The sequence below is a fragment of the Juglans regia genome, chromosome 2 (assembly GCF_001411555.2).
Source record: "Juglans regia cultivar Chandler chromosome 2, Walnut 2.0, whole genome shotgun sequence".
In the NCBI taxonomy this organism is placed as follows: domain Eukaryota; kingdom Viridiplantae; phylum Streptophyta; class Magnoliopsida; order Fagales; family Juglandaceae; genus Juglans; species Juglans regia.
Genome location: NC_049902.1, coordinates 33,705,164 through 33,729,297, shown reverse-complemented (window position 1 = coordinate 33,729,297; position 24,134 = coordinate 33,705,164). Strand labels below are relative to the sequence as shown.

General features: G+C 37.4%; 4 protein-coding genes across 12 annotated transcripts; 2 read left to right on the top strand and 2 right to left on the bottom strand.

Moving 5' to 3' along the window:
* Positions 1–421: 421 nt before the first annotated feature.
* LOC109012533 (transcription factor GTE4-like) lies at positions 422–4,637 on the top strand. Of its 8 annotated transcripts, none has more exons than XR_001999471.2 (6): positions 422–2,335; positions 2,429–2,474; positions 2,591–2,704; positions 2,837–2,905; positions 3,084–3,655; positions 4,307–4,637. XR_001999471.2 is itself a non-coding variant. In XM_018994263.2 (5 exons), exons 1-4 carry the CDS (start codon positions 788–790, stop codon positions 2,881–2,883), a joined length of 1,725 nt encoding a protein of 574 aa, XP_018849808.2. In that variant the 5' UTR covers positions 422–787; the 3' UTR covers positions 2,884–2,905; positions 4,307–4,637. The 8 variants fall into 8 exon arrangements, 6 of the variants coding, with proteins under 6 accessions (XP_018849808.2, XP_035543372.1, XP_018849782.2 ...); XR_001999469.2 differs by having other exon boundaries at positions 2,837–2,910; XM_018994263.2 differs by lacking the exon at positions 3,084–3,655 and having other exon boundaries at positions 2,621–2,704.
* Positions 4,638–5,474: 837 nt separating this feature from the next.
* Positions 5,475–9,279, bottom strand: LOC109012566 (malate dehydrogenase, mitochondrial). Its single transcript, XM_018994273.2, has 7 exons — positions 8,805–9,279; positions 8,229–8,402; positions 7,686–7,854; positions 7,282–7,343; positions 7,022–7,143; positions 6,283–6,400; positions 5,475–5,902 (listed from the first exon to the last, which is right to left on the bottom strand). The coding sequence occupies exons 1-7, from the start codon at positions 9,045–9,047 to the stop codon at positions 5,762–5,764; spliced, it is 1,029 nt and encodes a 342-aa protein (XP_018849818.1). The 5' UTR covers positions 9,048–9,279; the 3' UTR covers positions 5,475–5,761.
* Positions 9,280–14,809: 5,530 nt separating this feature from the next.
* On the bottom strand, positions 14,810–21,232 carry LOC109012517 (tRNA dimethylallyltransferase 9). Of its 2 annotated transcripts, XR_004800892.1 has the most exons (12): positions 20,807–21,232; positions 20,167–20,220; positions 18,847–18,889; positions 18,430–18,538; positions 18,077–18,275; positions 17,469–17,691; positions 17,026–17,120; positions 16,124–16,218; positions 15,956–16,031; positions 15,390–15,529; positions 15,166–15,309; positions 14,810–15,075 (listed from the first exon to the last, which is right to left on the bottom strand). XR_004800892.1 is itself a non-coding variant. In XM_018994225.2 (11 exons), exons 1-11 carry the CDS (start codon positions 21,059–21,061, stop codon positions 15,225–15,227), a joined length of 1,374 nt encoding a protein of 457 aa, XP_018849770.1. In that variant the 5' UTR covers positions 21,062–21,232; the 3' UTR covers positions 14,810–15,224. The 2 variants fall into 2 exon arrangements, 1 of the variants encoding a protein (XP_018849770.1); XM_018994225.2 differs by having other exon boundaries at positions 14,810–15,309.
* A 223-nt stretch (positions 21,233–21,455) lies between these two features.
* On the top strand, positions 21,456–24,109 carry LOC109012508 (protein trichome birefringence-like 31). Its single transcript, XM_018994210.2, has 5 exons — positions 21,456–22,101; positions 22,235–22,406; positions 22,495–22,694; positions 23,189–23,335; positions 23,642–24,109. The coding sequence occupies exons 1-5, from the start codon at positions 21,728–21,730 to the stop codon at positions 23,991–23,993; spliced, it is 1,245 nt and encodes a 414-aa protein (XP_018849755.1). The 5' UTR covers positions 21,456–21,727; the 3' UTR covers positions 23,994–24,109.
* The last annotated feature ends 25 nt before the right edge of the window (positions 24,110–24,134 follow it).

The following is a 24,134-nucleotide window of genomic DNA, read 5'->3' as shown; positions in this document are numbered from 1 at the left end:
TCGTTTAGTTCTATTTTTACAGAACGCTTTCTTTATTAGGAGAAAGTTTTATAAAAGTTAAGACAATATCCATCACAAAAAAATTTGTGTGTCGGAGTGCTCTAGAGCAGATGCATAATTTGGTTTATAATTCAAATTTTTTTTGTATTAATAAATTATAGCTGTAATTTAGATTCATTGAATGAAATAAAGTCTGTTTCAAATAAAAAAACATTAACGACGCAATTGTTAAAATGTTTGTTCATTCCTTGTTTTCTGCTGCCTAATCAACACATACCAACAACACTATCAATTATTCCGCAAATAACTATCACACGTGTGTATCAACATATTTAGTTGCACGTCCCGGTATATTCCAACGCACGGGTCTTATCTGACGTGGCACTTATTACCTTCACTCGCTCTCCAGCGCGTGTTCGCCCAACCTCACTCCCCAAGTGTAAACTCTGACTCGCTACCGAGCCTGGGAGCAGGAAGCCTGGGATTGGTTTCGCAGCAGTCGCATTCTAGGGCTTTTCTGCAACTAATTCGAACCCTGATTCGGTCATCTTCTTTCTCCGCAGCTCAAAACCCTAACTTTTGGGTATATTCCCCTCCGAAACTCTTACTCCGTCCTTTTCCAAATCCACCCAAACCTCTAAATCGTAGGGTTTTCATATCACCCGTCAATTTGGGTTTTTTTTTTGGTTAACTTCCCCTACGTAAAAGATCCGAAACCAAAGCTTTAATCAGATTCAGACTGCTGGTTTTGTGTTCAAATCAGGGTTTTTTAAGCTTATTTACATGTATGGCTTCGGGGTTATTACGGGATGACGAAGCGAGAGAGAAGAAGCGCAGGTGGGAGGAGAGCAGCAAGGTCTATAGCCGAAAGAACCACAAGAAACCCAAGAATTACGGTAATGCCACCCAGCTGTCCCCCTCTCAACCCCTAGCCACCACTACCGAAGATAACAACTCCTCTCAGCCGCCGTGGACGTTCGATTCGGTGGCGTCAGACGACTCTTCAAGCCAGAATCTGCATGAACCGGTTTCACAGAGCTGCCGTGAGCTCGCCAAGGGGAATGGCTTGCCGGATTATGCCAGATTCGAGAACCGGGTTAGGATTAGCGTGAAATCAAGGTCGAAGAGTGAGGTTAGAGAGCTTAGGAGGAAGCTAGCGAGTGAGCTTGACCATGTGAGAAGCTTAATGAAGAAGCTTGAAGTTGTGGTTGATAAAGTTGGAACTGCAATGAGGGTCAATTCAGAGGCGGGTTCGAATTCAAAACCGTTTCGGAGTTTGACCGTGTCTGCGGCGGAGAAGAATGAGCAACGAATTGGTGAATCAGCGGTGAAAGAGAAGAAGACGCCCAAGGCGAATCAGCATAATCAGAATTTGGATCTCGTCTCGGGGAAGGAGAGCAAAAAGAAGTTGAAATCCAATGGAGGGAAGAGGGATGGTGGGGGTGAAATGGGATTGGGGTTTGGTAAAGATTGGTATTTGAGTCCGGTGTTTAAGAGTTGCGCCGATTTACTCTCCAAGTTGATGAAGCACAAGTTTGGTTGGGTGTTCAATAAGCCGGTGGATGTGAAGGGTCTCGGGCTTCGTGATTATCATACTATTGTCAAGCACCCAATGGATTTGGGAACGGTGAAGAATAGGCTGAATAAGAATTGGTATAAGTCCCCCAGGGAGTTTGCAGAGGATGTAAGACTCGCATTTAATAATGCCATGTTGTATAACCCGAAAGGGCAGGATGTTCACTTCATGGCTGAGCAGCTTTCCAAAATATTTGAGGAGCAATGGAAACCTATAGAGTCTGAGTTCATTCGTAGTAGGAGAATTGAAATGGGTCATGATGCAGGTTTGCCAACACCCACTTCAAGAAAGGCTCCCATGCTGGCTCCAGCTCCAGCTCTACCTCCCGTGCCTGCTCCACCACCAGTGGAAACGAGGACTTCAGAGATAGTAGAATCTAAAACCATGCCTGTGGAACCTAAGTTGAAACCCGCCAGTCACAGTCAGCTTGTTAGGAGCCCGGTTCCGAAGAAACCTAAAGCTAAGGATCCTGACAAAAGGGATATGACTTATGAGGAGAAGCAGAGGCTCAGCTTAAACCTTCAGAGTTTGCCTTCAGAGAAGCTAGATAATATTGTCCAGATAATTAAGAGGAGGAATCCAGGTCTCTTTCAACAAGATGATGAAATTGAAGTGGACATAGCCAGTGTTGATCCAGAAACACTTTGGGAATTGGATAGGTTTGTGACCAATTATAAAAAGAGTTTGAGCAAGAATAAGAGAAAAACTGAAATTGCTCTTCAGTCAGAGGCAGAAACCGACAATGCTACCCAGGAGACGGTAAGACTATAAATTACTTATTCGTTCAGTCTCTCTATTTACTATATGAAACTGCTGTTGGCTAATAAAAAATTGATTATATTATAATTTCAGAATTTAGCACCAGCCGTCGCTGAGGCTCCTAAAGAAACTGAAGCAGGTAAAATTCTTGACCTGAGGATTGGTGGTTCTTTGGTTTGAGCTCACCATTGGTATTTGAGGAAAATTTAATTGTTATGCGCTGTTGTCATTGGAAACCTGTTGAATTTTAACCAGTTGAAAACAATGTTACCAAATTCACCCCAGTTCAAGGAGAAAAGCAAGGTGATAACGTGAGTGGTTCGGGTAGTTCCAGCAGTTCTGGCAGTGACTCTGGATCCTCTTCAAACGGTAAAAGATTAAAAGTTCACAGTTGGCTGCTATCTCTTGTAAAGTTGTAATAGTAGGATTGCATGCCATTATTCCTGTTCCATCTAAGCCCTGCTGTAGATTGATCAATTTAGTCTGCTATTCTGCATGCAGATTCCCACAGTGATGGTTCCTCTGCAACTGGGTCAGATGCACATTGACCTTGAACGTCAGAGGATCCAGGTGAGGTAGGAATCATTATGTGTGTTTATACACAGGTCTCCTGTTATTTTTGTGTTTATGCATGTACAGGTGTAAAATCATCGTAGTTATTGAAAACTATTGGTCTCCTGTTGTTTGCATGACTTGTAATGATATTGTCGTTTAAGCTTTGCCATTCTGGTTTGTACCATACACACAGCCCAACAGGCTGCCCGGCTCATGGGATGAATGGCTAGTTGCATAACAATAGAGGCCAAAGAGGTGCTTGGAGAATCAAAAGACCTGTCATCGTCTGAGAACACTTGATGGTGGAACGAAGGGGTTCAGACAGCAGTTAGGTTAAAGAAAGATAATGGACAAACAATGAGGTTTGTGAAAATTATGGTGCGATGAAGAAGAATCCAAAACGGGTAGCTAGTGAAGTCAAGGAAAAGGACAACATGAGAGTTGAGTCACTATAAATGTGTCAAAGATGAAGGTCAAAGAGTTTTAGCAAGTGAGGTAGAGATTAAAGAATGATGGAGCTTTTTTATAATCTTCTTTATAGAAGTAATATAGCAGATTAGGGAGGGCTTTATTTAGGATGGAAATTGTTGGATTCATACAAAATCCCAGGATGGTTTAGGTGAAGGATGCTTTGAGGAGATAAAATTGGATAAATCTTTTCATTAATGTGGTGCATTTTGGAACAGAAGCTTCTCTAAGGTATGTTGACATGGTCAAGGATGTGTATGATCAAGTGGAGATATCACACGCGAGCTTCCTAATATGGTAAGTTTACATCATGGATCAAAATTAAGGCTGTGTATCTGTTAAAGATAATATCATGTTGATGAGACAATGGCAGAAATTAACTCCTAGTTGGAGTTTGGAATGATAATTTAGGATTGAAAGGTTTTAGGTCAAGTAGGAATAAAACCAAGGATATATAGTGCAAGTTTAGAAAAAAAAAATAGAAATAAGGATGGGGGATGGTACATTGCACCTCTGTTTTGTACTTCATAAGTTTTTTTTTTTTTTTTTAATGTATCGGTAGTACTTTACTTTATAAGTTGTCAAAGCCATCTTTATATATTTGTAAGTAAAGCCGTCGAAGCTATCTGCATGACATACTAAAGTTTCTTCTCATTTCGCTTTGGGAATTGAAAGTTGCATTTTCAAAAGATATGCCAGATGTTTCAGGAAACTTCTTTCCATATATCTGTCCCAACCTACGCCAAATAGCCTTTCAAAATGTGCTTTAACATGAATTTGGTTTTCAGATTCCGTTCATGTTATAGAAAGATGACTGATATTGTATATATGTCTCTTTGTGCTTGTGTCCGTGTTCATGTGTGGCGCATGCATGTGCATGCGGGACTGTGCTGGGTACCAGTATGATAATAAAATCCGAAGTTGACAAGCTCAATAATTTTGGTGCAGTTTTCAAGATGGCAGAAATAAGTTGATCTGCAATCGATACAGCTGACAATCTTAAGCAACTGATTTTGCATAGCATATGGTTGTGTAGAACCATTCAAGGTGCTTTTGCTTTATGGCTGCATTATGAAATGGAGTACTTAAGGAGTATGACTTATAACCTTTATTTATATAGGTGGCTCATTGTAATCCTTTTTTGTGTTTTTTGGCCTTCTATGGTGATCCTTTATTCTGGAAGCATTTTGTATAATAATGTTAGATATTATAATGACAGAACCTTTTCGTGTAGCAAATGTTCATTGCCAACTCTTAGGCTTCGTTTGTTTTTAGAAAACATCTCATCTCATCTCATCTCATCATTACAACTTTCCCAACTTCCAATACAAAATAAAATAAAAAATTCAACTTTTCAAATTTCAAAATAAAAATAATATTAAAAAATATATTTTAACAATATTTTATTCAATTTTTTAACTTTAATTTCATCTCATCTCATCTCTAAAAACAAACGAGCCCGTAGTCATCCCTGATTTCAGGCCCCTGATGCTAGGTTTTCCTGCGTTTCCTTTCAACACTGCATCAACATGATGGCCATTTACTTGTCATCAAAAAAACATGGCGGCCGTTTACCATGATAATGGGCTAGACGGATTGGAGGGACCAATTTTTAGTCGGATGGAATGTGTTTTTGTATCTTCCGTGTATTGATAACACTTGGGACCTTATGTTATGTATTGTAACATGTCCTTGGGTTTCAAACCAGATAGAAAAGCCTCTGATACCTTGCAGATTGGCAATGACAACCTCAAGAATGAGTTCTTGACTGGACGTCCTTCCGCATCTATTTTTATTGGTTTCTATCTCTGTACCAGATGGACAGGATGTAGTAGACTCATTCATAAACGAGGGGGGGCTAAGTTTTGTGGGCAATGAGCCAATAACCGTGTGTACCCAATGATACAAGATATTCCCAAAACATTAGCACTCCCTGGCCACAATTGTTCTAGATTTTATGGTGAAAACTCGGGAATGGGAAGCAATTTGTCTCCAGCCCTTCTTTTCTTTTTCTTTTTTGTCCGTTTTAGAAAAGAATTAAGTTAATTTCACATTCCAGCCTGGTCAAGTCCAAGCATCCACTACATTTCCAACATCCTCCGGAAGCCAAAAGAGCTAACAATCTACAACACATAAATCCGATGCAAGTCACGTCAATGATTTTATCAGTAGGGTTCGATGAATAGATCATCCCAACCTAAATGTGTACTGTTCAACCTAACATGCCACTGGGAATTATTGATGGAATCTTTGCTTTTTCAAAAGGCCTGACAAAACAGCAAAAAGCCGGTGCCACTTGCAGCAACAAATACAACATTGGTAAAAGAAAACAAAAGGCAAAATTTGGGCGTCTCTCTCAGGAGTAGGCATATACCACCCCAGCCATAAATAATAGTGTGTTATCTAACTCTGGTTGGCAAACTTGATTCCCTTTTCAATGGATGCCAGGAGTTCGGACTTCAGACTTTCCAAGTTTTCCTTTTCATAGTCAGAGAGGGGGCCCAACTCCAGAACCTCCTCCACCCCATTCTTTCCAAGCCGCACCTGCAAAAATATAGGAAACGTGTTTTAATACTGATGACCAACAGAGGCAAAATATACCCACACCGTTTCCATTATCATCTGGCTGAATATGAAAATCAGGCTGACCATATGAATAAGTTTATCCACCATTCACGTAAGTGGCACACATAAGCAGGGAACATTCGAAATGGTGGCCTTTGTAAAATTCTCAAGTAAAATGAACCAGTTTCAAGTCAAAGCATTAATAGTGCAATGCAGGGTACCATTGCACATTTGCACCAACAGCATGAGCTAGAAATAAAAGGTCAAAAGAACTCGTGGTAATTGACAAGTGTGGATGTGGACTGCAATAAGCAAAGACCTTTCTATAGAAATCATCAAACGAGTTCAAGGTCAATCACCTTAGAAGCAAAGAAAGGAAGCTCAGTGACAGTTGATTGAACAAATGAACATTCCACTACATCTGGAACCCCATTGAGTCCCTTCAGGCAAGCATCAGCAAACATGGCTCCAGCATAGCTACAAGAAACACAGGCATTTAATACATAATCATACATAAAGGTTTCCTTCTATCCCCCAGCACTACAAAAAGAACAGTTATAAGAGATGGAGTTACAAAATGGGAAAACAATGGAAAGATTGTGCAAGATAAGCTTACTTATAAAAATAAAATAAAAGACTGGGCAAGATAAGTGGGACAAAATACATATAATCAGGCCAAATGAGCTTTAAAGCAAAAATTCTCAAAAGATCATAAAAATTCTCAAAAGCAAAATCCAAATTCTTGCATTCATTCATCCATGAAAAATATTTAACCGAATGCATTTCAAAAGTAGCATTGATAATTATAGTGCATCCATAGCAATTTCATCTGAAAGTTGAAACTAACAAAGCATTTGTCTAAAGTTTTATCCATTTATTTTACACATGTTCCTAAATGTGAAACCAATTCACAGATGGAAAAACTGACCACTGATACAAGGAAATACCCAACTATTTCTGAAACTACGAGTGCATCAAATATACATAAATACATTTTTTTCATCTCCAAGAAACAATGTCATGGTCTTTGAGAAACAAACCGGAGTATCTACATATCAACAGAAAATATATTTGTGATAAGTATCAATTGAGACTTACGCCATTGACAATGTTGCAGACCCCTTTCCAGCCTTTGCTTCTACAACTTCTGTGCCTCCATCTTGAGTTCTCTTTGTAAGAGCCTTGATATCTTCATCTGAAAAATTGGCTTTTGGTGTGGCCTATCAAACAAACAACTCAGAATTAGCCATGTCTCCTTCAACAAGAGGGAAGCAAACCAGATTTTACCAGCTTATATTCAATGGAGATATAGCTCGATATGATAGAACACGATGGAGGTTAAGGAGCAAAGGAATTACTTGAGAAAATAGCGGGAGAATGGTTATGCCAGCATGGCCGCCAACAACTGGTACATTGACCTCTGTGTGAACAAATGCACAAAACTCAGTTCAGCCTGAAAACCATCCAGGATAACTTTTCCTTGAACATGAATGCACATTTTCGAGTAGCAAGAATATAAAGATAAGAAAATACTAGCTGCAATCCAACTCTTAAGCAACATATCATGCATCAGACCCAATGGAAGATGAAATCCTCAATTCATCTGAACCTTAAAATAGGATCTTGCCTAGTTCAGCTGAGTTCTAGTTTTTTACCAATCAGACAGGAATATACTAAAAAATTTTCGTTAATTAATTAAAATTTATTATTTTAGCAATAACAGAGTAAAAGAACTAGTTTCCAGTAGTAGGCCATTACATACCTGCAACATTCACGTTTGCCTTCCCAGCATAGAATGTCTTAGCTCTAACCACATCAAGGGTAGTCACACCAAACAACCTCTTCTCATTGTATGTTCCTGCTTTCTTGAAAACCTCAGCAGCAATGGGAACCGTTGAGTTCACAGGGTTGCTTATCATGTTAACAAGAGCCTGACCCCACAAAACGTTTGCCATACAACCATATAAAAATATATCATCAAAAGAACCAAAATAACAAATAGCTCAAATCACTCGATGCCTTCTAGAATGCAAAGGTCCAACCATGTTCTACATAATATTTTACTTCCTGTGTACATTGGATATGCCTATTATTGTTCATCAATAATATCCTTCATTACTTATAAAAAAAATTGCTCAAGTCCGCATTATACAAAAAAATAAAATAAACATAAAAATTGAAAAGAACTTGAGTGGAAAATATGAAAGGTGTTAAATGACCAATTCAATGCGATCATTTTCAAAGTAAAGTAGCAAGTTTAAAAATGAAAAAAAAAAAGGACAGAAAATTATATACAGAGACTCACATTAGGGCAGTACTTGGCGATGGCAGTGCACAGAGATTTGACGATCCCTGCATTAATATTGAAGAGATCATCACGGGTCATACCGGGCTTTCTGGGCACGCCGGCTGGGATGATAACAACATCGGATCCCTCTAAAGCTTTACCCAGCTGGTCTTCACCCATGTAACCAGCCACCTATACAAAAGGCAGACACATAAAACAACCCATTCAATTAAACCCAGTAAATATAGACCATAAAGTAGACAGCTTTTGAAAGGAAAAGGAATTTACTAAAAAACATATATTCATAAAAGCAAAAGAAAATTAGAAACAGTGAATTATTCAAGTATTAGACTTTATTTTCCCTTCAATTTTTCGCTAACAAATAAAACCAGTTTATTGACTTGGGAAAAAAAGAATGAAAACCGCACAATCGCATGTACAAGGAATAGGGATTCCGAAACATTCACTCACGCGGGCATGATCAAACCCAGTATAACAGGGAGCCTCGGAAAAGAAAAGAACAGAACAGAAAAGAAAAACATAGATGAAAACCCGAGAGAGAGAGAGGGGGGGGAGAGGTGCGTGTGAGCGGACCTCAGATCTGGTGTTGATGTGGCCAACATCGGCAGCCACACCGGGGGTTCCGGCGATATCATAAAGGGCAAGCTTGGAGACGAGAGGGTTGAGCTTCATCAGCAAAGCCAGGGGCTGGCCGATCCCACCGGCGGCGCCGAGAACAGCGACCTTGCGCTCCGGAACGGAGTCGGTGGAGTAGGAACGGCGAGGACTGTTTCTCGCAACCGCGGATTGTACAGATCTGAAGATAGACGGCCTCATTTTTCACAAACACTCAGAGAAATTGAGAGAGACAAGGTTGAGGAAATGAGGGTTTTGGCCTTTTGGGAAGTGGCGTTACTGGTGTGGAGTAGTTTCTCACGACGAGTCCGTGCTTCTACTATTTTATTGGAATCTATTAGATTCCATTTTCACTTAAAAAAAAAAATTGAAAAGAAAAAACTTGTTTTTAATGAGTAAAAAGGGCAGATGAAAAAATTGAAGGTAACTATCTATTTCTTTTAAGAAAAATGATATACTAATAGCTTAAAAGAGAATCCATATCCGAATTCAAATTTATTATAGTACTTATCAATCTACTTAAATTAAACTTGTTTGGTTATTAAGGGTGAGTTTGGTTGCCAAACTCATCTCAACTCATCTCAACTCATCATTACAACTTTTTCAAATCCCAATACAAAATATAATAAACAATTCAACTTTTTCAAATTTTAAAATAATAATAATATTAAAAAATAATATTTTAACAATATTTTATCATCTTAACTCAACTCACTTCAACATCCAAACACACACTAAATCTCTCTCAACTCATTATTACAATTTTTTTTAAATTTTAATATAAAATATAATAAACAATTCAATTTTTTCAAATCTCAAAATAATAATAATATTAAAAAATAATATTCTAACAATATTTTATCATCTCAACTCAACTTAATTCAATTCAGTTCAACATCCAAATGTAACCTAAATGACCATTGATCCACCACCTTTGGTGGTAAAATGATAAGATTATAACTTAATTCTTTTATTATTTCTAAGAGCACTAGTATTGGACTCATCAAATAAGTCAAATCTTCAAAATTTGATGAGTTTAGCTTTAAAATTCTGGCATTAGATTCACCATATTCTCAAATGCCAAGCTTTTAGTTACAATACATTTCTCTTCATCTTCAAATTTAAAGACTCACTATTTATACTCTATAACTATTATTTTATTTATGAGAAGATTTTTACAATAACTACATTAAATAGTCACATGTTATTTTTTTATATAATTATAATGGATTTTATATTAAGTATGGTGTTTTCTCAAGCCTTTGATTACATGGACCGTCCTTTCTTCTTTCTATTTTCCAAATTATGTGGTTCAACCAAAGTTGGTTTAATTGGATTCAAAAATGTATTACTTCTGTTACCTATTTCATCATCTTTAATGGCTCCCCTACTGGCTTCTTTCATCATTTACGTGGTATAAGACAATGAGACTCATTGTCCCCCTTTTCTGTTTATTATGGGAAGCAAAGTAATATCCAAATTAATCCACATAATAGAATTGAATAATGACATAGATGGGGGTCATATTTTCTAGAAGAGGTCCCTCTCTTTCGCACCTTCTTTTTGTTGATGACCTAATTCTCTTAGGGACAGCCTCTTCTCGAAATGCACAAACATTTGCCCAATGCCTAGACACCTATACATCCTGTTCTGGTCAGAAAATTAACCTTGAAAAATCTTTTATCCACTTCAGCAAGAACACTTCCAACAGCACCATAAGAGATATAAGAGAATCCCTGAACTTTAAAGTTGCACCCCCAAAACTCATATACCTAGGACTTCCTCTCTACATAGGTGCAGCAAATAAAAACATGTTCCAAGAGATGAAGGAAAAAATTCAAAATAGATTGCAAGGCTGGAAAGCAAAAGTCTTATCACAGGCAGGAAAAACTACTCTTATTAGATCAATGGCCATCTCAATTCCCTCTTACATCATATCCACCATTTGCATGCCAACCATAATAACAAAACAACTGGACGATTCCTTTCGTAGATTTTGGTGGGGTATTGATAACAATAATCTCCATAAACTTAACCCAAAATCTTGGAGTCAATCTGTATGCCAAAATCCTTAGGTGGTCTGGGTCTAAAAAAACTTTCTTTGTTCAACAGAACCCTCATATCAAAGTTTGATTGATCCATTTTAAATGACACCACTAGTCTTTGGAAGAATTTTCTAATGAGCAAGTATTTGAAAAACTCCTCTTTCTTTGAAGTGAGTGGTAAACCCATGGATTCCTGGTTCTGGAAATGTCTTATTAAGCAAAGAGATTTTGTCAAAGAAAGCTTCTGTTTTCAAATCAATAATGGTGCTTCCACTAGAGTTTGGGTGGATCCTTGGGTCCCTGGTCTACATTCCCTAAAAACTCTTCCTAACCTGAACAATCCAAATATTGAGCCTAACATGAAAGTGGCAGAGCTAACACTTGAAGAGCCAAGAAGATGGAACACCATTTTTCTTCAGACCCTCTTTACTCTTCAATCTGTTGATGCCATTCAAAAAATTCTCCTCTCCTCTTATAACTACTCATCAATAGGGGACACAATTAATTGGATCCACCATTCATTTAGTATTTTCTCTATCAAATCTGCCTATGTAGCACTAATCAACAAAACTCAAGTCCCCACACCAATGCAACACACTGATAATAGTTAGAAAAAACTGTGGAAGCTAAAGATACGTGACATATTAAAACTTTTTCTTTGGAAGGTAATGCATAATATTCTTCCTACAAGATCCATTCTTAAAAGATTTATCCCTCTAGAAGAGGAACATATACTTTGTCTCCTATGCAATACAGAAGAAGAAAATCTCTCCAACCTGTTTCTCAACTGCATCTTCTCCAAAATCATGTGGAGAAATTCTAGATGGCCCATCAACAAAATGAACTTTGCAAGTCAGCCTATCTCAAACAAGGTCTCAATCATTCTCAATCCATCCTCTAGTTTACAAATACCAAAGAAGACATCCATTCTTTTCAACTCTTTTCTATACTTGCCATGGATAACATCTGGTTTCTTCGAAATTGGGTAATTCATAATACTCCCTGCCCCACCCCAAACTGGTTCGTGACAAAAGTCTCCAAAATTTTCGTAGAACATAGCAAAGCATGGAGTGAGAAATTCTGCCAACAATAACTCAAATGGCAGCCCCTCCAATTGGTTTCCATTCACTCTCATTTGATGTGGCAGTCAGAAACAAGGGGAGTACCATAGCTACCATATGCAGAAATGACAAAGGAACTCCAATCTTTGTTCAAACAGACCTCATCCATAGCACCAATTCAAATGTTGGAGAAGCATCAGCTGCACTACTAGCAGTCCAAGAGGCCGAAAGCAAAAAGTTAACAAACATCATCATTGAAGGAGATTCCAAACAGGTAGTACAAGCAATCACAAAAGCATAGTCAGCAACAGACTGGACAATGCACTCAATCACCAGAGACATCCAGTTTTTGCTACGCAACTTTGAAGAATGGAGAGCAAAAAAAATCCATCGATTTCAAAATCGATGTGCGCACAACTTAACGCAATGGGTAGCTTCCAATCAAGCCTATGGAAGCACTGCCCTAATTTGGATCCCACAATATATACTAGATTTCCATAGTGGCAAGGACCCCCTTCTAACATTGTATAATTTGGATACTTTTAAGCTGTTTAGACTCTTATATTATGAATGAAACTTGCTTAGAAAAAAAAAAAAAATAGGGTGTTTTCTCATTGACTTATAAATAACATAATTCCACTCAATATTGCTAGATTTGCATAACATGTCTATTAAATTTTAATTAATTAAAAATTATTTGAAAAAGTAACAAAAGCAAGAATGAATAAAATGTCTAAGGAAAATAATACATTATTTACCATTTTATACTTTTCACCTCAAATCATCAAGATTCAAGGCTATCACATTGGAGGGGCACGTTCATTCCCCATGGGCTGGGCTGGTCCACCTCGTGAAGGCCCAAGGACCAAACACTACTAGCCCAACAAATAGTAAGAGAGAATAAGGTCCAAGTCGGCATAGAAGATGAGATAGCGTTCACACGGACACGCCTTTGCCCGGATAATTCGCAAGCAGGAAATCCCGATGTAAGATTTTGTCCCTGACAAGGTACCATGAGAAAGGTCGCGACTCACCACCTACCGTGAAAGACATGATCCAAGGAACTAACAAGAGCAATCAAATTAAATACGACGGCATGGCATCCAGAGCAATCGGTGGACACCTTAAGCACAAAGAAAATAGAGGCCCAACTTAGAGAGAGGGATATAAAGCCTAAATAAAGGTAGAACTCAAACTTAGGTTTTAATAAATAAATAAATAACTCCCTCCAAGAGATATACTAAGTTAGGTATTGGAGGTATCGCCTATCCGCCGAGCCCTCACGTTTCTTGTGATGCAAGTTGGTTGAGACTGTCGTAAGTAGTGTAAAACATGTCCTTAACACACTATTCTCAATCACAAAGCTATAATGTAATTTTTTCCGTTAAGATTCAATTATTAAAAAGCTTTAACAAAATTGAATTATTAAACTTAATCGTTGACTTGAAACCTATAAGATAAGGTGTGGTTTGGATAGTAAAATGAAATGTGATAGTTTTAGATACAAGTTAAATAAAATATTGTTAAAATATTATTTTTTAATATTATTATTATTTTAAGATTTGAAAATATTGAATTATTTATTATATTTTGTGTGAGAATTTGAAAAAGTTATAATGATGAGATGATATGAAATACTTTTACTATTCAAACGGGCTAAATATTAATTTGAATTATTAAATAGCTTTGATAAAATTATTAAAAATCTTCCAACTACTTATTGTACCTCAAATAATAATAGACCCGCACTATTAATGATGATTATCTATAGTTACATTTAAATCCCTATGCATATGCACTCCGTCCATTAAAAAAGAAAAAACCAACTGCTAAATAAAACTTTAAAAAAAAAAATTTAAAAAAAAAAAAAAAAAAAAAAGAAAGAAAGAAAGAAAGAAAGAAAGAAGAAGAAGAAGAAGATAAGATGATGGTGAGACGTTGGAAAAAGTTAGCCAAACCAAGCACAATGATGCCTTTTTCTATTGGGGTGGGTGCCTGGTGGGTGCAGATCAGGTTATATCATATGATCCAATGAATGCTACAGCATATTCTGTGTACCAAAGGCATCTATGGATGCTGATGACCGGAAAAGGTTCTTAGCTATACAAGTAATAAGTACTTAGATGAATCATAGTGATCGATGTTGTTTAGCTGACCATTTGGAACAAAGATGCAAAGAGAGAGAGCCAAAAAAAATAAACAAGTAATAAATAACAAGCTTGAAATCCCCATTAGGCTTTGAAATTTTATTTTATTTTTTAAATATACAATAAAGGAAAAAGAACAGCAAATTACAGCTAGTGCAACGCTTCATGAAAAAAATGAAATCTGAACATTGTATAGACAATGCAACCTTAACAAAAATTGCGCAAAGTATAACAAAAATCTAAGTCATGTGGGGGGTGGGTGTACAGACATTCTTATTAAACTTGAAATGAAGAAGATGGTGCAGGTATTGTGAAGCTAGGCACAGCTGACACCAGCAATTTACTCAACATGTCACTGCTGAGACGGCAGATTCAATAGCATAGACCAAGTCACGTGTGACGGCAGCAAGTGATGCAGCATTGGAATTCACCAAGATATTACTTTGGTGAACTATTGATGTTCAAGAGATGGAGTCACCCAGAAGTCCATGAGCGAGAGAGCAAGCTTGTTATGAGCAAAGGGCTAATACGGTCATCGTCTTATCGATGTCTTTAAGCAACAAATTGTTTTTCAAATGTCCAGACAAAGAAAGGCATGCAGCAATTTAGTAGATCAAGTTGCATGAGAAAACATTAGCATTACTCCAAAACCGTTCAGGGCTAAAGCCTTTTCTCCTCTTCAATTAAAGGAACAAGAAAAGGAAAAAACATAGAAAAATGCTGAGGATCTTTCTCTGAAAAAAATGTGTACCAAAATCGATACCAAAGTTGGTGAAACATCAAGTCCAGGCCTGATTTGCCTGTGTTGAAAATTTTAAGTTATTACATGTAACAACAACAAAAAATGACACTAGACCCTACTGATTACTAAGATATACACTGATTCCATTGTCAAAATCCTGCTTTTCTGGAAATGCACAATGTGGCTTCAAGAAGATGGATACTCAAATGAAGATTAGCTGGAGTCCGAGAGTCACTGCCAAGAAGATGAATGCTTGAAGGCCTTGATCAAAGCTGATGAGGATAGAAATATGCCATAATAAAAGCAAGGGCCTCAAAAACTAACCTAACCCATAAAACAAAATTATTTCATTTCTGATTCCATGAAGTTGAGATGAGCTTAGTTCATGCGTTCGTTGCTTCACCCGTGGGTTGGGTTCTCCTTATCCAGTCCAAGATATGAGAACAATCTTGACGGCTCACAAAATGCCTTCACATATAAAGAAAACCGTTTAGCTATCTGCAACAAACAACAGAACAACATAATATTAAGTATTAACCATAATATACCTATTTCTTGTGCGGTAGGCCTTAAGTTCAGAAGTTTCTCGGCGGTTTGAAATATCTTTCTTCATCCTTAGTGATTCAGGCACCACCAAAGCTCCACTATTTTCGTGGTACGCATCATAAATGAAATTCATCACCTGTTCCTGCAAAATTTTCTCAAGAGAGGATAACATTAGAAAATAGTTTAAGCAGCACCTGATATGATTAATCATTATTCCTTTGGTGCCAATACATCAAGAAGCTCATATCAACCAGTCCCAAAAAATCTGAAGTTGCTTAATGTTAAAATGATTTCACAACTGTAATTGCAGCGCAAAGACTACTGAGTTGAAAACAGAACAAGTTAAAACCTACAATAAGGTTAAAACCTCAGTGTTACAATAAATAATGAATTCACAGTTCTGTTCTAATAGGATTTAACACTCCTTTATGAGCTTCTATTAATTAAGATTTAATAAATAAGCATTTGCTGAAATAATGAAGACATTTGAACCACTTAAAGCACTCCAAGATGAAAGAAAAGTAGTTCAGACAGATTCATGAACAAAGGAAAGAATGCATACACATACCAGGGGCTTAGAAGCATCAAGCCAATGATACATTTGCTCGTTACGAAACCAAGTCAATTGCCTTTTCGCAAAATTTCTGCAAAACAAATTTACAGTTGCTGGATTGATATATAATGGATAGAGCAAAAACACCAAAAAAGTAGTAATTTTATTACATACTTCCATTACCTAGATGCTTTCTGGAAGTCAGATAAAAAGGCAAAAAAATCTCCAGGAGAACTCCTACCTCCTTGCTGCCTACAGTATAATAAGTACTCCATTGCCTGAAATTATTGAATGACACCAAAAAAAAAAGATTATTGAATGACACAAACTAAATGAACTTTAGCATAACTGCCTAACATAGAATAACCACTTAAGACCAAAACGAGCCCAAATCAGTTGAACATACAATTATTAGGCAAAGTCAAGTAGAGAGGAGGCAAGATAGCATCATGTTGAGGTTCAAATATTTACTACTTTATACAGAATGGCATTTAAGAAGTCATAGTTGTAAATTTAGAAAACATAACAACATTCAATACAGCATAGGTCAACAGGAAACAAATTTCTAAAGCTTGGAAGTAACAAAAATTCAGTGAATCCACAGATTTTTTTTTTTTTTTTTGGATAAGTAAACTATTATATTGATATGAATAGGCATAGCCAAAGTACACAAGATGGTATACAAAAGGTAACACCTATTTAGGAAGAGGAAATAGAAACTAGAAATTCATGAAAATTGAGGCCACGAAAATCCACAGCTGTGGCCCATAGAAAAAGAGTGCTGACAAATGAATCCACAGATACTAGAAAGTATAATTAAGAGAATCATGCATTGCAGGAAATACCCAAACAGGCTTTGACAAGGTGTCTGGAGATCACCAAGCATAGTACGAGCAAGAATGAAGAATCTAGCTTAAGGATCGAATGATGGGCCTTCCTTAATGAATCGTATCAGCTTTTGAAAACAAAGATTGGTTGGATAACCCAATTCCAGAAACAAATTATACGGACTATCATCACTATTTCTTGCAAACTAAACACTAAAATAAACAGAAAGAACAGAAGAAGAAATATCAAAGGCATACTTGTCTGTAACCGATTGCTCGAGTTGCAGAATTTGAATTGGGTAGAAGACCTGTATCAAGAAGCCATCTGGCCTCGGACAAAATCCCGTCACTTCCTACAGGCAAAAACAACTGTTTAAAATGAATAAAAAGTAACGAGTATAACAAAGCTAATATGTCAAGAAAGAAAATATACCGACTTATTCATAAGAAAATATCCCTTAATATCAGTTTATCGTCCGTTGCATAAAAATTCATCTCAGAAAGTACTATGCCTCTGTGTGTTTGCGCACACTGACAATAAACATATAATAAAATCCCTTTAACAAGAAATAATCAACACTATCATCGGAAGTGGTAATTGATAAACTATGTAGATAAATAGGTGTGTACTCCAAAGAATTTGAGAACTTTTAGTGTCAGAAAACAAAAAAACATAGTTATGTTTCCACAGCATGATCTACCTGAAAGCATATCTTCACAACGATAGTCAATTAGCTTATAGAGGTCAACTCTCCGGCTAGAGAGGAAAAAACAAATAAAATCATAGTCCAAATCCTTCGAGTTATTCTCCTCCAGGACATCAGCAGAAGTGTTCACATCATGAGAGCTGACCATTACACCATCACATTGATCCCTGAAAGAATCATATGGTACCCGAAAAGCAGATGGAGGTGATCCAGTAGACTGTCATTCCAAAGGAAATCTTGATAAATAGAGAACACTTGTAGTTATAAATATGTCCCAATGTATTTAATTAATGTGCTGAAAGCAAATTTTTAGTAAACTATCTCCCAAAAAATGTCCTTATTAGACACTATTGTGTGTGGGGTTCTCCTCGTAGAATATATTACTAATAAAGCCAACTAATCCAAAGTCTAGGTGATAAAAGGAAATAAGCCTTTTAAACAAAACCATACTTCTGTAGCTGTTATGGCAAAGCATTTGAATATTCATATCGAGTATTTTGTAGCTTTGTGTGTGCGTGAGGGTGCTGATTTGTGCGTGGGGGTGCTGATAGAGAGGGGGAGTCCAATGTTCATAAAGAAATCAGAAAACATCATAAACTAACCTTGATAATCTCAAGGCTACGCCGTAACCGATACCAATCATTGGCAGCTAAAAACTGGGCCTTTGGGTCACCTGCTTTGACCACCAACTGCACAGCTGCATCCCAGTCTTCATTTCTCTGCAAATCTGCTAGCTCTGAACATACTTCAGAGGCAATTTCGGGAGACGCTTTTGGGACGTCTGGCTTTCCATACATGAACCTTATATTTGAAAAAAAACAAATTGCATTTACATGCCATAAAAGTTTGTATTTATTTATAATGCATGATACGATATACCTGGGCATACTAGCCACAACTGAAGACATCAGATCAACAGTAACTACAAACTACAAAAGGATTTATGGTAACATACCATCGCAAGTACAATCCAGTCCCACCGGTAACTATGGGAACACGTCCACTGTCAAGAATACATCTTGTAGCCTGCCTTGCATCCTCAAAGAATTGCCCAACAGAATACTCTGAAAGAATATAATAGTAAATATTAAAGTTGGATTAGCCCAGTCTAGTTCCCCGCAGCTTGTATCTAGATGTTTTCTCTTGTATACTTCCTGTGTACTTGGGCTATGCCTATTTACTTGTCAATAAAATTTTCTTATTACTTATAAAAAAAATAATATTAAAGTCGGATAAAAGAAATGTTCAAATACCTGACAATTGAGGAATCAACGGTATTAGAAGAAGCAATTTTTTAATCATAGCTTCAAAATTTAGCACAATATAAACATTATTGCCTAGTTGAAAAAAGCCAGTCCCCTGGGTAACATACCTTCAGAGGGATGCAGTATGTCAACAAGATGATGTGGTACCTCCTTAGAAAAGGTAAAAAGCAAAAATTAAAAAGTTGTCTAATTATCATTTTCTTGATAAGGAATAAATTTATCAAGAAAGTGGAGAAAATCCAAGTACATACGGCATAAAAATTGTAAAACTATGCAACAAAAATGGAAAGATTTGGTCAAATCCAGTTAACAAATAACAAGCAAGGTTAAATAACACAGGCAACCAAGTAGCCACCTCCCAAAAAAAAATAAAAAATAAAGCTGATAGAAGCATAGTGGACTCAAGAATTAAAAGAAACAATCGGCATGGTTTAGTTTGTTGCGTTGTGAATGGCAGACGAGTGTACAAATTGGTCTCTGCCCGTGATAGAAAAAAACAATGGGTATGTATGGTCTAACTTCTTGTGTCGTGCATGACAAACAAGCAACACATATTGGATTCTACCCGTAAAAAATAATAATGGTAATGGTTTCCAATTTGAATTTTCAAATAAAATTTGATGAATATTTGGGAATACATGACTAGTTATGCATTCCAATGCAACATATCGATATTTGAAAGCAAAAGTAGAGCAATCATTCCATTGCTCAAAAGAAATGACGTGCACATGATTCTTGTATCACTAGATTATCATGAATAAGTGACGCTCTTGTATATATCCCGTGTACTTGGGCTCTTGCCTATTATTTTCGATCAAATTTTGTTTACTGATAAAAAAAAATTGACATGCACATGAGATAATTTCACTTTAAATATCTGTGCTTTATAATCTTTCCATGTTACCTCAATCTAATTCGGCAGAGAAATTTCTAAACCTTCTTTAGGAACTGAAATTAAAACATGAGGCCTAGGCCTAATGTGAAATGACAGATATGGCAAAACAGTAGCCAGAGACACCATAGCAGAAAATCTCGTGGTATATACAAGTCAAGATAATCTGTTTCCGGATGATAATCCCAGACATGTACATTCAGGGACTTTAAAATACATTATGGCACATCAAACACCCATACATCAGATGCAATTACATTGAAACAGTAAACAGATAATCTTGAAGTTTAGAGGGATAAATTCTTCCACAATAAAATAGATCTCCACATGTATACTTGAGTCATGGTATCAACATCACTCAAAAAATCATAACCAATAAAATTCAATTCTTAGTGGCTTCGAATTACCTGTAACATGACATGTGCTATACCATGATAACATGAAATATATGGTAACCCACAACTCATTATTCATCAAAAGGAAAACATGATAGAAGAAGGAAATAATAAGCATCTTTCTTATCTTAATCAGGCACCTTTCTATCACTCGGAGAAGGCTTTGCAGACCCAACATCAAGACCCTGATATACCTGAGATATGAACAATATTTAATGGGTGAGTATGAGTTTGGTAGGAAAGAAATTTTAGTGCCAATTTTAGGCAGAAAGTGAAGGCAATTCTATCAATATTTTCCTTTTATATAAGTAAGAAGAATTCTATCAATATATCCTATCAATAACACGATGTCAACTTCTTTCTTTCGGTACAAGTTCTTGGCAGCCAAAATAGCTTCAGCGTGCCACTAACAATCAATCTTTTGTCCAAAATTATCCATAATTGTCAGATTATTTCTACCATAGCTACAACTGATAATGCAAAAGATTATTTAACTCTCAAATGGACAACACTCAAGATTTGAAATGGCACTTAGTGAATTTCAATGCTGGGAAAACCCAGAAGACAAAAAGTTTCGGTTTAAATTAATCCAAAACAAGCTCTCGTTCTCAGCAGTTCCCAGCAGAAAATTACAATTGTCTTTCTCATTTTTTATTAACAAATAAATGAAGCTACTTTTACCTTGCTTCCGATTTCTCGGGAAAACAAAGAATGGAAGAACTAGTTTCTTTTTTTTAATAATAAAAAATAAAAGGAAAATTTGTTTTCTTTTTTTCAAACCTGGACAGAGTCGGCGCTGATAATTTCGCCATTGAGCCGCTTGGCGAGCTCCAATGCAAGCCGGCTCTTCCCAGCACCGGTGGGCCCAGATATCACAATCACCTTCTCCTTCTTCGCGCCGGAAACAGGGCACGCGACCGAGAACACGCGGCGGCGACTCGTTAACCGGAAAGAAGCGGCCCTGATGAGGGGCGTCTCAGGCGAGAACGAAAGGCGTAAGCAACAGGCGCGGAGGCCACACGTTCCACTCAGCATTTTGGTCCCCCAGAGAGAGAGAGAGGGAGACCACAGGGGATTACTTTGCGTTTTGTGCTACTGCCTCTTACAGTCCCACTGGAGTCTGGAGAGAGATTTCTGGCCGGTTTTTGGAAGCGGGATAAGGTTTTGAGGTCACCTAGTCCATTTTTCTTTTCTTTTCCACTTTTTTTCTTCCCATAAAAATAATATTTTCTGAACGATATTTTATATATTTAAGTCTAGTTTCCCGTTATAATATTTTAAAAGATTATTATTTTGTCAAGAGAATAATTAAAGAAGGCCGAGTACAGTGAAAAACAAACGCGACAGACTACACAGTTCAAGTCTTCAAGACCTACACTGAAGCTTATAGGCTGGGAACTTGACAACCCACCTTTCTTATGGCATGAAAACAAAAAGAAACAAGGAGGAAATTCCTTACTTACGGAATGGAAATGATTTCATTAAGGACAGACTTCCAATGGATGTCTGTGCAATATGGATGGCCCATGTTGATGATACTCAACAGTCTACCTAAACTCGAATCTACCAACTGGTGGTTGGATGTAGCATAGCTCAGATGCTTAGAACTGAAGAAATTTCTTCAAGTAACCAAGGGAACATGACTCTCAACTGTGAGAAAGACAACCACTTCATCTTCATCAGCTCAACAAGCTATCCTAGATGATGAAGCAGCTCTGGATTGATCGCCGGATCCAATCCCTCTTCCCTGTTGCATTGGTTTCTCTTCTAGTCGTAGGAACTGCGCGGCTAGTCCTTGACAACTTGAAGAGCAACCACAGCCAGGCTTTCCGGTTATATGGCAGGGCAAGGGCAGAAAAGCATAGGATACCACTTGTTATTTCTCCCGAGGATCGTATTCAAGAAGGATGCAATGTCTTTGAAGGGGAATGGGTGTGGGACAATGAGTCATATCCTCTTTATACAGAAGAGAGCTGCCCCTACTTGGTTAAACAGGTGACTTGCCGGAGGAATGGGAGACCTGATTCCTTCTATAAGAATTGGAGGTGGCAGCCTAATGGATGTGATCTCCCAAGGTAAACTTTCTTTTAGACCTACTAAGGGCGCGGATTTTATCATTTAAATAGTCATCTGGTCAGCATTCCTATAGCACTGTCCTAAGTAATGAAAATGTTTGGTGAAAATGTTTTTGCACTTTGCACGTCTCAGGTTCAATGCATTGAAGTTGTTGCAGATCTTGAGGGGTAAAAGACTGATGTTTGTTGGAGACTCTGTACAGAGAGCTCAGTTTGAATCAATGGTCTGTTTGGTACAGTCTGTAATTCCTGAAGGAAAGAAGTCCCTTCGAAGAGTTCCCCCCATGAAGATCTTCAGAGTTGAGGTACCCCAATTTGCTACTGTCACTTCTGAACTATGATTAATATGATAAAACTTAGGAGCATCCTATCAAAATCTGGATATGTTTCCAGGAATTTGATGCGTCCATTGAGTATTACTGGGCCCCATTTATCGTTGAGTCCAACTCGGATCATGCAACGAATCATACTGTACTAAAACGGTCGGTCAAGCTTGATTCCATAGCTAAGCATGGCAAACAGTGGGAAGGAGTTGATGTGCTGGTATTTGAGAGCTATGTATGGTGGATGTACAAGCCTCTGATCAATGCAACGTGAGTACTGGATTCTATTAATCAAAATCAGTTTGGGTTTCCATATATCATTTTGCATTAAAGATAGGTAGAGTGCAGTTGAAGCATAACACTGTTTATTTTCTCAAAGTTTCTGTATGTTTCATGGAGATTGAGTTCGTTGTGTGTATTCTGCAAACATTTAAGTGCCCAAAACTTTTAGACCGTTTTGGAATCAAGGGATATGATCAAGGTTGTCAAAATGAGAGAACTGGCATTTCTCATCTCCTGGGCAGACAAGAAAAAATTGAAGAGGGAGAAATAGAATAATGATGACAGGCCATGAAAGAGTCCCCCCGGGGTTAAAAATCAAAAGCTAGAAGAATACTTTGGGCCTAAATTCATGGTAAAAGAGAAGGGGAATGGTCCAAATTCATGACTATGAGACATGCAAACACCCAGTACTGCTTACATTTCAGCTTATTCTGTGGAATAAACTTTTGAGTGGAGACTGACTCTTGGTTTTATGATGTCAGTTTTGGATCTCCAAATCATGTTAAAGAATATAATGTGACCAAGGCGTACAGATTGGCTTTAGAAACTTGGGCAAGTTGGATAGATTCCACGATCAATCCTCAAACTCAAACGGTGTTCTTCATGAGTATGTCTCCAACACACCTGTGGTGAGTTTTACTTCTTTCTTTTGTCCTGCGTAGGGGTGAGTGTTACTTATTAGACATGAAGACTACACAAGCATAGATAACTCTTTTACTCCTTTTAACTCCCTCCCCCATCTCACTTGCTCCCTACAATTCCCTAACACTAGCAAAGGACCTGGGATTTGATCTTTTAATAGACCATGCTTTCTCCAAAACCAGTTTTCACACCCGAATTCGACCAAATAAACTCGAAGAGTCCCCTGCTGTTTTGAGTTTCTACTTCTTGTTTAAAACATCCTCTCTTTTTTTTTGTTTTTCATAACATTGTAGGAGCTGGGAATGGAAGCCTGGAAGTGATGGAAACTGCTTCAATGAGTCATACCCAATCCAAGGTCCATATTGGGGCAGTGGTTCAAGCCTCCAGATCATGGAGATCGTACATAACACATTGCAACAATTAAAACGCAACGTAACACTTCTGAATATTACACAGTTGTCTGAGTTTCGAAAGGATGCTCATACATCAATTTATGGGGAACGCAAGGGGAAGCTCTTGACCAAGGAACAGAGATCTGATCCGAAACATTTTGCCGATTGCATACACTGGTGTTTACCAGGAGTCCCTGATACTTGGAACGCAATTTTGTATGCATATTTGTTGAAAAATCATCGCAACTTTTAGTAACTTCAACCTTGACCAAAAAAATGCGATTTGACCCTACAAAAATTTGGAGGGCCTCATCACATAATGATACTGAGGAAGAAAATTGCAATCTTTTTTTTTTTTTTTTTTGAAGAGCGGAGTTTTTCATTTAAAAATGTC